The sequence below is a fragment of the Crinia signifera genome, chromosome 3 (assembly GCF_055691185.1).
Source record: "Crinia signifera chromosome 3, ASM5569118v1, whole genome shotgun sequence".
NCBI lineage: Eukaryota > Metazoa > Chordata > Amphibia > Anura > Myobatrachidae > Crinia > Crinia signifera.
Window position 1 is genome coordinate 85,233,547 of NC_139219.1, and position 18,103 is coordinate 85,251,649.

The following is an 18,103-nucleotide window of genomic DNA, read 5'->3' on the forward strand; positions in this document are numbered from 1 at the left end:
TAAAGATGGTGTGATTCAGGGTCACTCTCTATTTGATTTGGACTATACAGTCGAATAGAAAGTGACCCTGAATAGCACATGTACAGCTGCATTTGATCCATATCCGATCCCGATGCACGGCCCTGTGGCATCAGGATCGAAAGCAAAAATAGATTGTGCAGGAAAGTCTATTTCTGCTTCGATCTGCTTCGATCTGCTGCTCAATGCTCATTCAGATGAACTCGGTAACCAAAGTAAATAAAAGCATACCATGCATCCATCCATGTGTCTCTGTAGGACATCAGGGTCAATATCTTTAACATCAAGTACCCCAAGCTCGGCTTTCACCCCATCTAAGACACGCTTGCAGTCCAGCATCCTTTGTTCAAAATTAGCAGGCTTCTGGAAGAGCTGGAACTTAGTAGACACCTCTCGAAGCTTCCTCTGTAGAATACAACAATTCCAGATATTTCTCCACATGCTCTTATGGTGCCCATACACTTATACAATTTGGCCCTTTTTTACCCAATTTGATGAATCGTACTGAGAAATCACATGAAATGTTGCAAACCGTATGTGTTTTGTCTCCAATTCAGATCCAATGTGCAGTCCCGTGCAAATTGGACCGGAGCTGGAGGTCACAAGTGCTGCATTAAAGATTTGTCGGATCCGGCAGCCTTGGCTGGGATCACATACGGTACATCAAATGCAAAAGCGCTGCATACAGTGTACAATATGCAATCTTGCCGCTCGGGAAGCTGCCGGGCAGTTCAAGGGTGATATCATGCAACTATCGGGGTAGTCACACTAGTGTACATGTTCTCAAACTCGGTTCTCAGGACCCCCCACAGTGCATGTTTAGGTCTCCTCACAGAATCACAAGTGAAATAATTAGCTCCACCTGTGGATCTTTTAAAATGTTTGAATGACTAATGAGTGCACCTGTGCACCTGACGGGTGACCTGGAAAACGTAAACTGTGTGGGGAGCGAGTTTGAGAACCCCTGCACTAGTGTACTGGAATCATCATTATTGTGCAAACAGAATGAAGGTGTCCTGTCCCTTGATGGAACTGTCTTTATTTACCATGTACTTGTCCTACATTGCCTTGTACTGTAAATCGTTGTTTTCTTGTTTTTGCTCATTTATGTATTGTTAGGCTCTGCGGAACCCTTGTGGCGCCATACAAATAAACAATAACTTCTATTTCAATACACACTACATGTATATACAAAGGAGCCGATTCATATAGGTTTGTATGGGTGCAAATTTGGCCCCGTTTTCGATGGTGGGGGGTCTGTGCATTCCCCTGAGAATGCAGGCATGGCGTTGACATGTTTGCTAGGCTGCGAGTATATGCAGGTCTGAATCAGGCCCATAATGCACATTGTATAAAGTAGCTACATCCTGTGATATTAGAAAGAAATAATATATGTATGAAGTTTCTATCTCAGTGAACATGCTGACATTTATGGCTGCAGGCTTTAAAGATAAGATTGCAAAGGCTCTGACCTTAAGGTTAAGTCTACTGTGCCTCCATATGAGAAAAGAAAACAAATATCACAGCAGTGTTGGAAAGTGAAAAAACAGACTTGATATTATCCTATAGCGTCATATGCACCACAGCGTAAACTGAATAAGCCTTGCTGCAAGTGGTAATGCTGACCATACACAAAATAACAATTAAAAAAAATGCCTGTAATTTTAAACACAATCCACAATGCTAATGCTGTGGTTATGGAAGACCTGGGTCACAGTCCAAGCACAATCACAGTGAATGTAGGAAGGCGAGAGCTATGCAGAGGTACACGCTGGTGTGAATCAGTCACAGATACATGTTTTCTTTCCAGGAACATTGTATATGTGCAATACCCCGCAGTCATGAGGTATCACATTCCTTTGTATGGGAGCTGCACTGCTGCAGGGGACTAGACCCCCATTATCTTAAGAATACAGTCGTACGGTCGACAGTAAAAAGTAAAAGTTAAAAAAATATATATATTATATATGTGTGTGTGTGTGTGTATGTGTGTGTGTATGTGTGTGTATATATATATATATATATATATATATATATATATATATATATATATATATATATATACACATACATACACTGATTAGATATGGGGGTGGTGTACAGTAATAAAATAGTTACACAAGAGGACCACACAGTATCCCAAAAGCCCTTCAGTCTGAATGCACTGCATCCAATCCAACCCACAGGCCAATGGTGAAAACATATCTGATCTGTGGTTTCACAAAATCCCATTTTGTTGAGCTGAATGAATGGAAACAAGAAACACTTAATGCACAATGGGTGGGATGCACTTAACAAAAAATGCCGCTAACGGGGCTTGATACCGTGGGGGGTTATACCAGTTCTAGTTGGTGTAAACCCATAGAAGACTATGGGCTTCCTTTCGCCACCCCCATCGATCCACCCCCCCCCCCCACCTCTGCCCGAGCACCATCCAGCTGTGCTGCCCATTCCAGTGACCTCCTCCTCTCTCTGCACCTCTTCTGGGTTCAGGGAGGAGGAGGCGGAGCCTGGCAGCCCCTGCAGCCGTCTGAGCAGGGGGCTGCCAGTCAGGAGGAGGGGGAGGGCCACCGGGGACCTACTTGCATATGTTACTGCATATGGAATTATTATATATGCGGTAGCCGGCGATGTGTGGCGGAGAGGTGCTGTGGATGTTACTGCATCCCACCCAATGAGCACATCTGTAGCTACAACACACCCGCCCAGCCTCTTCCCCATTCATCAACATGTCAGAATCTTCTATCAAGGCACACCAGCGTGACAGGCTGACAACTTTCCTTACACTCAGTACAAATAAAGATATCAATATATCAATTGTATGCTATGTATGTCATATTATTCAACATCTCTAAGAAATGCCATAAAATAACCCAAGTACCTGGAGTACATCCAGCTGGGATCCTCCACGTGAGGACTTGACCTCTGGATTCGATAATATCGCAGGTCGCATATTTTTCTTAAGCTCCTCCAATGTTGTTTCATGGCTACTTATGTCAGCCTGAATTTTCTGCAACAAAATAGTTTCAAGACTTTAGGAGGCATATTTCAGGCAAAACCGAAGGCATACCTCTCAAAGGGCATGGGCACGGTCTGTCAGATCGCTAGCTTGCCATACCAAATGTCAGTAAGCACAGAAAAGCATGGTAGATACTGTATATAAACATGTTGAAAGGAAAATGTACACATACATCATTGCTTCAGTCACACCAAACAGCCCCTTTCAGAGCACCAGGTCCCAAGCCTTAATTGGTCCTGAAGAGGTGTTGTAACTCTTTTCCCACTGCCAACTAACCATCCACCTCCCTATTAGTCAGAGCCAGTGGTAGGGTTTTGTGCACCTCCTTGCAAACTATAATGCTTTACCGTTTGAATTACTATGCAGGGGCAAGGTGGAGGCTGAACTAGTTCCACCTCACCATTACAATTGGTGGAACTCAGTTCCATCTCGTTCCCCCCACTTTAACCACTGCCCGTGAGACTCTGCTAGATTTGGGCATCTTTTTTGCTGAACTTGTGTCTTAAAAGGTTAATCAGACCTTATCGCTGCTCTACGAAATTGCGAAGATCCTGCAGATCGTTGATTAGCGTCAAAGGAGGAGTTCCTTCTACGCCAATCAGGGGCAGCACTGAGTGTGATGTTTCCTGCTACTGACAGCTGAACTGTAATTAAAGTGATCTGCACCAGTCACAACTTTATGTAGGCACAGAGAAACCCCAACACTGGATAGTCGCAAGATGGGGTTTGTCAGGGGTGTCTCCTACAATTTTGATTTAGAAATCAAATTTTTATTACTATATTACAGAAATGCAATTTCGGTCTAAGGGCGGGATGTACTAAAGGGAAAATGCGGTAAAACAGGGGTTTTGCCGCATTTTCCTATGTACCAATATCCATCCGCCCCGTCTTCGCCTGGCACCCTCTGGGTGGCGATACCCTATAGAAGCCAATGGGCTTCTATCGCTGCCCGCCGTCCGCACGCCCCCCCCTCCCGTCCTCCTTTGATCTCCTTCTCCACCAGCAGGTGTCACAGCCGGGAGGACATCCAGCTGCAGGGGGGAGGAGGAGACGCAAGGGGACACTGGCCGCCGCCGGGATGTGACGGAGACCCCCGCAGACCACATCACAGGTATCACGGGGGTCTCCGTCACCGCAACCCGATGCTAGCCGCATATGTTAGTACATATGCGGCAGCATCGCGGCGGCTGTCAGGCGAAGGGCGGCGATGTATATTAATACATCCCGCCCTTAGCCCTAAAACAACATAATCAAGTTGTCCTTTACTCCTAGATTTTTTTTTGTTTCTTTTTTTTTTTTAATCAGAAACAAAATCGTCCTTTAATAGATTAGCAGGCAAGTGTACTTACCCATTGTAGGATTAGAAATGAGTTTTGTACTTGATCAATGTATTACTGTAGGTATACAGCTATATGGATGTTTGTGCATAGCTGCTCATATTGACTGCAATGGTTTTTATGGGAGAAATGTAAGAAGCCTTGAAAAGTGATAAAGTGGAAAGAGATAAAGTACCAACAAATCAGCTCCTACCTGCCATGCTAAAGTGTTTAAAAAAATGACAGTTGTAGCAAATTGGCTGCCCATGTATCCATCTCCATTTTATCACTTTTCAAAGCTTCGTACATCTGGACCTACATGTTTGAGATCAGGATGCTGAAGATCACACGTGTAGATGGTTGTAAAATCCTGAAATGCCCTGTTTCATAGAAGAGTCATGCGATAAATGGCTATTACAACATTAGCTAAGAACTCCTTATTGACTAAGGTAATGGTATGACAAATGCATCAAATAGAAAACGCACTACATAAACATTTTTATAAAAACTCACTATGTCAAAAACAATAGAGAATTGCAGAGTTGTTTATCTTTTAGAACTGGTCTTTGGGGTTATTCAGATCTCATTTTCAAATTTGCAGGCTGGATGTTATCAACAGACTGCGTATCGTGGGGCGCCTGCGTGAGGCCATCCGGTGATAAAATCCGCTACTTTTTTGACCGCTGGCCGTACGCAAGTTGATTGACAGAAAGCCAGCATTTGGGGATGGTAACCGGACGTTTTCTGGGAGTGTTAGGGAAAACACAGGTGTGCCCAGGCGTTTGAGGGGAGGACGTGTGCTCAGCTCAGGCCTCGCTCAGCCGAATTCTATCGTAGCCACTGAATAAATCCTGGGCTACAAACAGACTGCATGCACTGGGGAAATCAATCAATGGTGAGTGATTGCGAGTGGATTTGCAAGTCCTGCTAAGCAATTTGCAAGATTGCGTGGGGCGGGATGTCACTTTGGTTGGGCGACGATTACCTGATCGCAGGGCTCAGCCATTTAGCAGAGCAGAGATCAGGTCTGAATAACCCCTTTTATTATTTGTATTTAAAGTCATTTGAATGAACAAGTAAAAAAATGATTCCACTACTCCACAAGAGGGCAGCAGAGTGTTTCAGTTTGGATAAGTCTGTTCCCACTGATTTCAAACATGCAAATTGACTAGCGTTAAATCCATGTGGCTGACATCTAACTAGCCCTGATAAGTATAGCTAAGCATTTGTCCCATAATAAATAACCTCATCACTATCTTAAATCTAGTGCAAAGCATGAAAGATGAAGCAATCAGCAGAACTCTCCGTATGAGGTGAAGCTAGAACAATGGCTGGAGTTAATACAAAAATGTGTTGTTTCAATGCCAGTATCAACATTACAGTTAAAGTGAAGTAAGTCCCGTTCTAATACAAATGTGTTCTGAGGTGTTTCAGTTGCAGTGGAATAGAATAATGTGAGGTAGCTCTCAGACACGACAGGCATTGCTGAGATACCTGAGCTTCCTGTGGCAATCTAAGAGCATCTACTCTGTCCGTCAGGTATGTAGTCAGCTGCTTATCCAGCTCTTCCAGGGATTCCTGCAGTACTTGCAACATGTGGTCTCCCTCGCGCAGGGTCTGCAGGTGCTGCTCCAGAGAGATCTGACGCTTCACAGCCTGTAAAGAAACAACAGTCTTGGAACTACTGTTCAGCTTCATGCTTCCAGTACAAACTCTGCAAAGTCACCTTCCTTCTATCAGAGCTCCTCCTCACTGCCGGTGTGTGCTGCATTCCTCATTCACAGAGCACAGAGATTACAAGGTCCTTACTAGCAAAAGTCTTACTTTGAATGCCATGCAAATAACTTACTATATGGGATAATGCAACCTGTACATGCAACTATATGGGATAATGCAACCTGTACATGCAACTATATGGGATAATGCAACCTGTACATGCAACTATATGGGATAATGCAACCTGTACATGCAACTATATGGGATAATGCAACCTGTACATGCAACTATATGGGATAATGCAACCTGTACATGCAACTATATGGGATAATGCAACCTGTACATGCAACTATATGGGATAATGCAACCTGTACATGCAACTATATGGGATAAGGCAACCTGTACATGCAACTATGAGGGATAATGCAACATGTGCATGCAACTATATGGGATAATGCAACCTGTACATGCAACTCTATGGGATAATGCAACCTGTACATGCAACTCTATGGGATAATGCAATATGTACATGCAACTATATGGGATAATGCAACCTGTACATGCAACTCTATGGGATAATGCAACCTGTACATGCAACTCTATGGGATAATGCAACCTGTACATGCAACTATATGGGATAATGCAACCTGTACATGCAACTATATGGGATAATGCAACCTGTACATGCAACTATATGGGATAATGCAACCTGTACATGCAACTATATGGGATAATGCAACTTGTACATGCAACTATATGGGATAATGCAACCTGTACATGCAACTATATGGGATAACCTGTACATGATATAAGGTGTCTCTGAGGATTTTCATGGTTATATATAATGTAGAAAGATGAGCCCTTTGCCACAGAAAACATACATATAAGACTCCCTGAAATAGCAGCAATCTCCCTCTCTCCCCATTAGTCTAGCAATCTACCTCATTTCACCCAGCCCACATTACACTGTTAGATTTTTGTGGGAAAAAGGGAATGAGAAATAGATACATTTACATTGAATTATCAGCACCATTTCCCAGCACTTTACCAAGTACAGTAGCCCTTACTAACTGCTTTGGGGCTCGTCTACATTTGTATTTAAGTCATTTTAGAAGATTCCTCTCAGATGTAGCAGTACACACGCACAATTCTACATGCCTTGTTGACAATCTTTTTTCACAATCTTTCTATATATGGAACTAGACATGCCCTTTGGATGGAGCATGACACACCCCCTCAATAGGGCGCTGTGCATAATTCTACTGCCAACTATAATCTCCCTGAAACACGTTTTCAAAAGTAGGCAAGTATGATTTAACCATGAGTGATATTCTTGCTATCAATCTTGCTATCAATCTTAAAAAAGTGTCCTAACCAATCAGCTTCTGTCCTGGGTTTATGCTAAACATCCATTTGCATGCATGCAGGGAAATCGGTGTGCAGGGGGTGGTCGTCCGTGCGGGCAGCGTTTATATAACCCGAATTTCGCAGCTTTGCGGGTGAACCAGAATGAGGGCCAATATGCCATTAACTGCAGCCAAGAGCTGCATCATGTGGTTTATATGCAGCTGGACATATGCATTCTCCTGTACAGCCAGTTGCAAGGCTCCCTGGCTTCAATCACTCCAATGTATTTAACTGTAAGGGGCAGATTTATTAAGCACGGTAAAGTGATAAACTGCCTGGTTTTTATCACCGGCCAATCAGCTCCTAACTGTGAAGTTACAGGCTTGGTTTGAAAAATGATAGATAGATAGATAGATAGATAAATAGCTGATTGGTCGGTGATAAAAATCAAACACTTTATCACTTCACGGAGCTTAACAAATCTACCCCTAAGTTTTTATAGGCATCAATAAAACTTTCACAACCTCTTTAATACAAAACAAAAACAACTTTATCCGATGTACTTAACAAAACAATTGCTGAAACATACACATAAAGGCACATTATATGAGGTTCACAGCTCCAGTGACCATCATCATCAACCAGTATGTGCACAGACATGTGACCCCCACAAACGTTCTACCTCCGCAGGTGCAAACGAGCGTGAGTGCAGGAACCATACAAGCCTTCATAGACGCAGCTCTCTTCATTGTGCACACACAGATCCATTTCACATAATATATGCGATGTAAACTGGAAATTTTCTCCCGCTGTATTAGTCTTATGGACTGTGGTATAATTTAATATACTGAATTTAATATAGGTCAGCACACAGTACATTATTATGCATGAATTAATTTTTTATACCATCTAAGTGCAAGAAAAGCATGAAAACTGGCACACAATAGGTAATAATAACTTACTAAATGACTCAGCTCCTCATAGCGCGCATTAAAGGCCTCCAGCTTATCGCTGATGATGTCATCAAGAATTCCACCATCAATTAAGGTTTGTCCAAGCTCACGGATCTGTGTTCTGTTATCTGCCGGGTGGCGCAGGACTGACTCTAAAGTCTGGAGAATTGCAGACAGAAAATTACCACAATTCACATCACCAGCATTGCTGCTTATATGTCTGATATTGTGCATTAAATAAACTATCAGGATCAGGGATTACAAATCTGTAATGAGCTTTCTCTTTATGTTGGTCAGTTTTATCATAGCTTTCCGTAAAAAACACACATAAAAAAACACATTAGTCTGAACATACATAAAAAATTCATGAGCATAATTCACATCCTGCAAATCAATACTCAACACAACAGTGATAAATCCATTTTTCTGGTTATGGTGTATGTACAGTATATATTTGCAGGACAGATTCTATATAAAATGTTAGCACATGATGTGCAGACCTGTTCCTATCTAGAAAATCACTGGAAATTGTCTGTCTAGATCAGTGGTTCTCAAACGTGGTCCCTAGCACCCCACACAGTCTGCGGTTTTCATGTCACCTGACAGGTGCACTCATTACTGACTTATGCTGTGTACACACGGTACAATCCAGCATGAGATTTTGACAATATATTTTGATTGTATGCAAATCGTACAGGTTTTTTGCCTTGTGATCCCGATGCGCGCTCCCGTGGCAGCACAAATCGAAACCCAGATAGACAGGGCAGCAATGACTATATAGTACAAATCTACTGTAGTTAGCAAGATAGCAAGAATTGTATGTAAAAAGTACAGAGTTTGCAAAGATTGTATAGCAGTTGAATCTTAAGTCGAATAGCAAGGGAATCTCACCGTGTACACACCATAACACATGTTAAAAGATCTACAGGTGGAGCTAATTATTTCACTTGATTCTGTGAGACCTGCAAAACATGCACTGTGTGGGGTCCTGAGGACTGACTCTAAGATCCTGTCATCCAGATTAAAGCTTCTGATAAAAATGGAAGTTTAAAAAAAGAATTGCTCCTCTACGTAAAAAAAAAAAAAAACATTTCCAAAAACACAAACAGCAAGCTTCACTAGATACTAGCACAGTATAATACAGTAGGGAGTAAACTAACCACTATTTGGGAATGCCAATAATCAATAGTCAGCTCTAACCTTTAAGTGCAGATACTGTACCTCCAAAGCTTCACTAACAGATTCAACTCTATCAGGGAGGTTTTCCGAGTGCTGGATTCGTTCGTCCAATGTATTTAGCCAAGCTGTCTCCAGGTTCAGAAAGTGGAGAAGCTCTATCCAGCAGGACCACACTTCCTAAAGAATGATAAGGCAAAAAGGTCGGTAACAAAGACTCAAATGCGACACTATTTCTGCTCATAACCAGTCCCGTAAGGAATTATAATTGTTGCTTTTCAAATAACTATATTTTAAATAAACATATAAAATGTGCATAATTTGGAGGCATTCCTATTTCTCTTTCACATGAAAGTGCCATGAAGTGTTTTCAAACTCAATTTACTTGAATGGTAGTGAATCTCATTAATATATCAATGAGTGATAAAGGCTTTCGGGACATGAAGACGTTCTGTTGACCTAAATTCAATGGAATTTGGCTAATTGATGTTTTACCAGGAAACAAATGCCCAAAAATTATTTTAAAGGTTATTTGTAAAGTTAAACAAAACCATAATATTAATACTGTATCTAGATAAAAAAAAATCTGCAAAAAAACCCCACAAAACACTGACATATTGGAAGCCTTTTTTTCCATTCTTTGTTATTAGTGTAAAGTAAGTTTTGTGTATTTTTAAATTACATATTATCACCCCATCTATCATCTATATATCACCTGTGTTAAAGTTAAAGTGCAATTAAACCCCAAATCCTCAGTAAATAAGCAGTATGGGGCTAATGATATCAATATTCACGGCATATATGCCCAGGAAAGCCTTATATTCATAGGGGGAACCCCCCCCCCCCCCCCCAAAAAAAAAAAACAACAACATGATTTCCTGTGACATTTTGCTTGATTTTTTTCCCTCTACAGGCAATTCAATTGCCTGTAGAGGACAATTGTGAGTGATCGCAGCTACAAAAAAACAGCACTTAACAGATTTGTTTTAACTAAATTACTTTACACAAAGCTGATCTCTGCCCCAGCTATTCCTGCAAAGCCCACCCCTGAGCTCTCATTGGCCCACAGCCTACTGAATTTTAAAGCATGGTCAACCATCAGTGGGTGAAACCATCAAAGGTTACCTTGCAGTTATATTCTTACCATTGAGTTTTCCCATCAGTGTTATCATCGATGATAACCATCGATGGGTAACCTACCCTACTGTGAAGGCAAATATCTCTTAAATTGGTCACTGTAACAGTTCTACATTAGAAGATATAGGCTGGGCAGTACCTCCAATGTGTGGCACTTTCCCCGGATCCTGTTACACAGGAGCTGATAGTTGTCCAAGACCTCCTTTAGCTCAGATGTCAGGTCTTGGCCACCAGAAGGCCCTTTGGCAGCCATTGTCACGATGTTGTCCTTCAAGATTTTCACTCGCACCTCTTTCTGCAACACATCCTCTTTCGCTCTCTGTAAATATCAGTAATATTATCTTACATCATCTTAAGAAAAAAAATATTTATTGAAAAAGAGTAGATTAAAGAACATGAACCACACGACCCAAACAAAGACCGTAAGGATTTCATTTTAGGAGAGAATTGTGTCTGGGGACATGGCACTATGGGCAGTATTCAATGAGAAAAATTCTCCGTGTTTTATGGCGAGTTTGTGCTTTTCTCGCGTTGGACTGAGACTTTTGCTCTCAAAAAGCGAGCAACCCTATTCAACGTGCACTTCTCGCCGTCTTACTAAGTGATTTTCGCTGTGTCTCTCTGTGTAGCAATTCTCCATCTTTTCATGGAGAAGTGGAATGTGAACTTTTAAAATAAAAGTTTTTTTGTTTTAATTTTGGTGTCAAAAAATCAGGAATTGTATTCTGTGAAAGGGCATGCTATTTTTAAATAATTTAAAATATATATATATATTTTTTTACACAGAGCAGCCAGCAGGGGGCCGGGAGCAGAGCCGCTCATTAGATATTCATATATTCACTGCACCCGATCATTACATATGCATGATCGGGAGCAGTGAATACACGTCCCCTGCTGGCACCCCCCGGGGGGCAGCACGTGCTGCCTGGCTCCCGGGGAGCCCACCTCCCCCCCACATACATTCTGGGGCAGGCAGGGAGACTTCCATTTCCCTGCCTGCCGCCGTCCTCAGGCTCCCTGCAGCGTCACCTCATACGCTGGATTGGCTGAGACTCGCCGCGAGGGGCGGCGAGTCTCAGTCACATTGAATACTATCTAAAGTGCCGTGGCGGAGAATCTCCAAACATGGAGAATCTCCGCAAAAACACGGCGAGTGCATGGCGAGCGAAAAAAAAAGGCTCGCCATGCAAGGAGAATATTGTCATTGAATACTGCCCTATGACTGAAAAAACCCCATAAGTGCTTTTATTTACCAATTAATTCCGACCACTAGAATTAGTAGTTGTGTCTGTGTGTATATATAAGACATTACTAATCATTCTGTCCAGGCCATAGTAATTTGCTTACTTTCATTTCTTCTACAGCACTCTCAAGCTCTTCTGGAGACTTGTACTCAAAATCTTTCTCCAAATATTCTTCTTCAGCCTGCGTCATCCATTCTTGCATCTCTGCCAAGTCCTTCTTCAAATTTACAGCCTTCTCCTGACTTTCAGACAACCTGTTCATCTGATGAATTACCTGAAAAGCAAACAGTGACATAGCATTGGATGCGATTGCACGTGTATGGTGGTCAGCACAGTTCTCGCAGAAAGCTAAACTGTATACATATAAGGAATAAGTAATTGGCACAATATACAAAATAACTCAACTAAAATGAAATACTCTGATTTCCAGCCAGAGGCAACACTGGAATCCTGTCAGACTACACTCATTGCTTGTCATATCAAAATTAAGTGGTTTTCAGAGGCAGCAGCACACAGGCCAAAGATAACAGCTGCTTTAGACCAAGAGATAAAGAGATAAATCAAACTTGGAGAGAAATAAAGTGAAGAGAGATAAAGAACTAACCAAACAGCTTCTAAGGGAGAATTCAATTTTAGCACCAGCAGCTGACTCTCCTGTGCACCATAAGGAGCTATTCAATTGCTGCGTCTGTCAGGTGCGACCAGATGCCAGCACCTGCATTTAGGTTCTCACTCCCAGGAGTGGCAAAGTGAATTGTGGGAAATATAAGACTTTACATGCCGCCGTATCCCTCTCCCCCCACCCAAATCAGCGCGCCGGCCGCATCACCCACCCCCCCCCCACGGGGCAGCACGGCGTGCGTATTCCTCCCCACCCCCCTCCCGTGGAGCGGGTGAGCGCCGGGGCGCCCCCCCCCCCGCCTGGGGCTCACCGGCGCCTTGCACCGGCACTGAACGTAGCTGCATCAGCAGAGGACACTGGAATACTACAGGTTGAGTATCCGGTATCCGGACATCCCTTATCCGAATTATTCCAAAAACCGTGGTTTTTGGAATCATTCGAATTTTTTTTTTTTTTTAACCCCCTAACCCTCTTTTCATACTTACCAAGTCCCCGGGCGTCCACAGCAGGCCTCCGGCATCTTCTCCAGGGTGTCCAGCGGTCCCAGGAATGCATTGCGCGAGTGTGCGCGCGCGCCGGTGACGTCACCGGTGCGCGCGCACACTCGCGCAATGCATTCCTGGGACCGCTGGAGACCAGGAGAAGATGCCGGAGGCCTGCTGTGGACGCCCGGGGACTGCTCGGACGCCGAGGGATGCCCGGGGACCATCAGGGGACAGGTAAGTATGGCTGCAAAAAAATATTCTAAAAACCGGAAAATTCCCCTATCCGAAATGCTCGCGGTCCCGAGCATTTCGGATAGGGGATACTCAACCTGTATAAGTATCAGCTTGGCAGAAACCTGCAGGATTTGCTGCCATCGCAGAGGTTTAAGTAAGAGAAGGAAAAGCACATGAGGGAAGAGGGCCCTGCTCGTGAAAGCTTACATTCCAAGGGAATATTTGGCACATGCTCAGCTTACCTGCTTGCTCAGTCTCTCCCACTGCGCCTGCTGGTCAGCCAGCCTCGGCAGCACCCAAGTGTGGATCATAGCGTCGGGGTGGCTCCTAAGTCCTGTCTCCACGTCGGTTAGCCTGTTCAAACATCCTTCCACAGCTTCCATCTCATTCACCAGAGCCTAGAAAGTTTGCAAAAGAATGAATGTGATCTCTCGGTACAACACAAAAATAGGCCACAACTCCTGCTACAGAAACAGACGGACACTATTTCTGTAAGGAATGTCTCGCCCTCTGCAATTCATGCTATTTTTACACTTTGTGTTATCAACAGAGGATTTCATTCCCAAGTACATGTAACCAATGAATGAGGTTTGATGTGACTGAAATTATTATTTACTATAGATGGAAAATTCCAATTATACATGTTAACAGGTAAGAGCAAAGCCTATTTTAAATGTTAATTGTATCAGTACAGTATATAAGGGTCACCAGCTGACCTCTTGCAGGGACATTTTCAGGTTGTTCTTATTACTGCATGTGCTGTTTGGTGTTTATAGAAAGTCTTTTAGCATTTTGATATCCTGTGCGACACACAGCTTTTTTGTCCCTTTTTCTAAATGTCATTCACCTTCTGCTGACTCTGGGGATTGGGTCGATTGGTAGACTAGTGTCTAGGTTGGCGGTAAATAAGTTGACCACGATTGAACGACAGTCAAAAGGTCGACACACGATAAAAGTCAGCATGGTCTATGTGCCAAAAGATCGACACAAGCAAAAGGTTACCATGCGTTTTTCATGATTTATTTTAAACAGACTTGTTCTTACTTCACGATCCAAGTGGGCATAGAGTTATTTCATAATAGTGTGCTGAGCGCAGCGAGGTGCGACAATTCTAAGGTGTCCATGTTGGTAGATCTTTACAGATGAAAAAAAAAGTGCAAAACTCATGTCGAACGTTTGGCAATGTTGACCTTGATCATGTATCGAGCTATTGAATGTCATCCAATAGTGACCGACCAATTGACTGTCGATCTAACAATCCGAATCCAATTTATTGGCTTCTCTATGTTCTCCTACTACTAACTTGTACTAAATATTGTTGTATTATTTTGGTTGCCTTCTATGTTTTTCAGCTGTGCCTTTATATCGTAAGGCTGAGCTTGATAAGGCACAAATTAGACTTATTAAATTGCAATAAATAAAAATGGCGGAAGCTATATAAAAAAATGCAGCCATCTAAAAGGTGGACAACAACATGACTAAGGATGAGCCATCCAAAGTATGAAGGGCCATGCGAAAACAATTACACTGTAACAGTAAAGCACATCTTTTAAAGAGACATCTATCTGCACCTGGACAGAAAACAAGGGTTACAGCGGCAAAATTCAAGTTTATGCGGCCCTCATTCATTTACCGCACATCTATATCTTGGTATCCGGACTATTGTTAGACAGCACTTACATCGACAGCCATTACATCGACACCATTAGTTCGACAGCTCAATAGGTCGACATGGTTTTAGGTCGACATACCATTAGGTCGACATGTCATTAGGTCGACAGCTCATTAGGTCGACATGTTTTTAGGACGACACTACCATTAGGTCGACAGTGTCTATGTCGACAGTCAAAAGGTCGACATGGGTTTTTTCACTGTTTTTTGAGCCGACATGTGCCGACAGGCGGTATTTCATGCCCTACTATCCACTAGGGCGTGGTAGGAGAATAAAATAGTGTGCCGAGCGCAACGAGGCACCGTGCCCGAAGCATCGCGAGCGATGCGAGGGGCTACGGTACACTTCAAACTGTGTCCATGTCGATGGTGTCGACATTTCGGCCAAAAAACAGTGAAAAAACCCATGTCGACCTTTTGACTGTCGACATAGACACTGTCGACCTAATGGTAGTGTCGACCTAATGAGCTGTCGACCTAATGAGCTGTCGACCTAATGACATGTCGACCTAATGACATGTCGACCTAATGGTATGTCGACCTAAAACCATGTCGACCTATTGAGCTGTCGAACTAATGGTGGCGATGTAATGGCTGTCGATGTAAGTGCTGTCTAATATCCGTCCCAGACCCCTATATCTTACCATGCACTGGTCCAGCTGCCTCTGTAGTACTTCAGGATCTTCCAAGGATGTGTGTTGGTTTAAAACAAAATCTTTTGCCTCACTGATCCATTTCTGCACAGATTTGGAATCAGCCTGAAAAATGAATAGAAGACACACAATCCCATGTCACATTTCAGGCAGTAAATGGTTACGAATGAGGTGTCTATAACATGGAGATTAATGTATTATTTAAGAAATAAAAATAGCAAAACATGAATAGAGTACATGAAATCTGAACGGATACAATGTGTTGCTTTTTCTCGAATGTTGTGCCTGATACAGTTAAACACATTTCCACAGTAACTGCATCTTTGTACACAATGGCTGTACAATATTATGTTGATGCCACAGGATGCCCATTTGATGCCGGTGCATCAAATAGGGCGCATGCCAATCATGCTGCAGCTTAGGAGGCACTGCGACTGTCAACGAGACAGAGATCTATGCATGCGCAATATATATCCTGTACAAGTCTCTAAGCATCAGAGATGTACAGCAGGGATTTAGGATTAGTATTAGTATTTTTGGTCACAAAGGAATAAAATTAGGGTTCAAATCTGGGTCAGGTTAGTGTTAGGCTGCGGGAGGAGGCGAATAGGGGTAGGGCAAAAATAATTATCGAGATCTGTCAGAATGTTGTCAGTTGGGATTCCACGGTCGGTCTTCTGTTGGAGTTCTAACTGCTGGAATTTCATATCAACCACCGCTACAGAGTGTCTTATTTTATTTTTACCAGATACAAGTAAAAGGGAGGCCAATCCCAGGATTAGAGTGGGTGGGATCTTGTTACTTTGACTAAAAAACGGTGGGATCTGAATTTTGGGTTTCCAGGATTAGGTTGTATATGCGCAGGTTTTGGTTCCTCTGCCAGGCAGTGCCGAGCACTAGAAGCATTCAGCACAGCTGTGGCCCAGCAGTGCACTACATGACCTAAGGGAGGTCATGCTGCCCACTCCAGCCGCCCCTTCATCCACACCCACCCGTTTAAGCAGGAGTAGGACTGCAGTGCTAGGTGGCTGTGTGAACTGGAGTGTCAGTGTTACACTCACACAGTGGCACCTGCTCTGTGACCATGGATCATCATCACTGCTGGAAGTCAGGAGTCCAGACTATTTGGGATTTGAGTAATGGGATGGTGGAACCTGTGCTCCTGCCTTGTTAGTCCCATTTCACCCACGCTCATTGAGACACTGCCTGCCTGAGCTTCGCCAAGCTTAATTGAACCATACTCTGCTTCTCTTTTACAGCAAATAAATGGCACCTCACAAAGCAGTATCCTACATAACCCTGTATTAGTATTAGTGTATTAGATCCAATAAATAATTATCTGTCATTGTTTGCTTTACCTCAAATGAACCCAGCTTGGAAGAAATGTCCTCCAGAATATAGAGCTGGTCAGAACAGATACTCCTCAGCTTGCTCCACTGTTCCTCTATGTCCCTACACTCGTTCATGTAAGCTGCCGTCTTGTCCTCCGGGGCTCGCTTCTCAAGCAGCCTGGTTTCCGAGTACAGCGTGTCAATGTTTAGTTTTTGGTCATCTAACGTCTGTGTAAGAATCTGCAAACAAAAAGGAAGACAGTCATGTTCTGTATGTATACCTACTATATGGCGGAGGATATTCTAGAAAAGAATACAAATATGACAAAAATTTTACTTTCTTCCTCATAATCATGTGACCTTTATTGATTTTGTCTTCTTACATTCTTCCATTCTACAGTACATACAGAACAGCTGGATTCAATACACAAGACAGTCATTTATTTTTATTTATTCAGGAATATTTATTTTATTCTCCATTGCACTGTAGGAACACCGTAATAAAACAAGACTGAGTAATAACAGTCAGCAAGGAAAAAAGGCCCTGCCTTCAAGCTTTCAGTCTATAGAAGTGTTTCTCAAATATGACCCTCATAGAGTGCATGTTTTCAGGATTTCCCTTATCATGTCATTATAAAGAGGAAGGACAACTCTTTTTTGCTGGAGGGCTCTTAGAATACGAAAAACGTAACTTCTCATCACAAATCTGCGTAAGACTCACAAGGCACACAAACACATACACATAATATAAAACAAACAGTAGTTTGTGCCGCTGTGGGTAGTACAGGTATCAATATTACATGAATCAAGCCTGTATATGCATGAAATTCTCACTCAGGGTCCTTATCAATGTCTTAAATCACCATATAGTAACACAGTCCACTTTGTCTTAAGGCAGATGTAATATTACCACTTATTACCTAGGTATAAACCACTGGTTAAAGCAATGACATTTCAAGGTTTATTCTCCATCTTTAGGTAGCACAAGTTATATACATACATCTTTCCTTTTAATACCCTTCACTTCCAAGCCGCCTAGTGTACCCCTCTCTGCCCCCAGCCTCCGGGGAATCCCAGTTAAGGTAAGCCATTTTAGTATGTATGAAACTTGTGTTGCCAGAAGATGTGGACTAAACCTTGAAATGTTGCTGCTTAAACTGGCTGTCATGTAATTAATTTAT

At 42.7% G+C, this 18,103-nt stretch overlaps 1 protein-coding gene across 8 annotated transcripts in view; it reads right to left on the minus strand.

Moving 5' to 3' along the window:
• Positions 1 to 18,103, minus strand: part of UTRN (utrophin) — a 587,017-nt gene that overhangs the window by 422,761 nt on the left and 146,153 nt on the right. For 6 of the 8 annotated variants that reach the window (XM_083176136.1, XM_083176132.1, XM_083176135.1 and 3 more), the window contains 10 exons: positions 16,950 to 17,162; positions 15,583 to 15,696; positions 13,510 to 13,665; positions 12,030 to 12,200; positions 10,822 to 11,001; positions 9,570 to 9,725; positions 8,379 to 8,528; positions 5,848 to 6,009; positions 2,900 to 3,028; positions 250 to 423 (listed from right to left, as the gene is read on the minus strand). In XM_083176136.1, the coding sequence (XP_083032262.1) occupies positions 250 to 423; positions 2,900 to 3,028; positions 5,848 to 6,009; positions 8,379 to 8,528; positions 9,570 to 9,725; positions 10,822 to 11,001; positions 12,030 to 12,200; positions 13,510 to 13,665; positions 15,583 to 15,696; positions 16,950 to 17,162 (1,605 nt within the window). The remainder of the gene's footprint in view (positions 1 to 249; positions 424 to 2,899; positions 3,029 to 5,847; positions 6,010 to 8,378; positions 8,529 to 9,569; positions 9,726 to 10,821; positions 11,002 to 12,029; positions 12,201 to 13,509; positions 13,666 to 15,582; positions 15,697 to 16,949; positions 17,163 to 18,103) is intronic. The other 2 variants (XM_083176141.1, XM_083176133.1) reach the window with 1 other exon arrangement.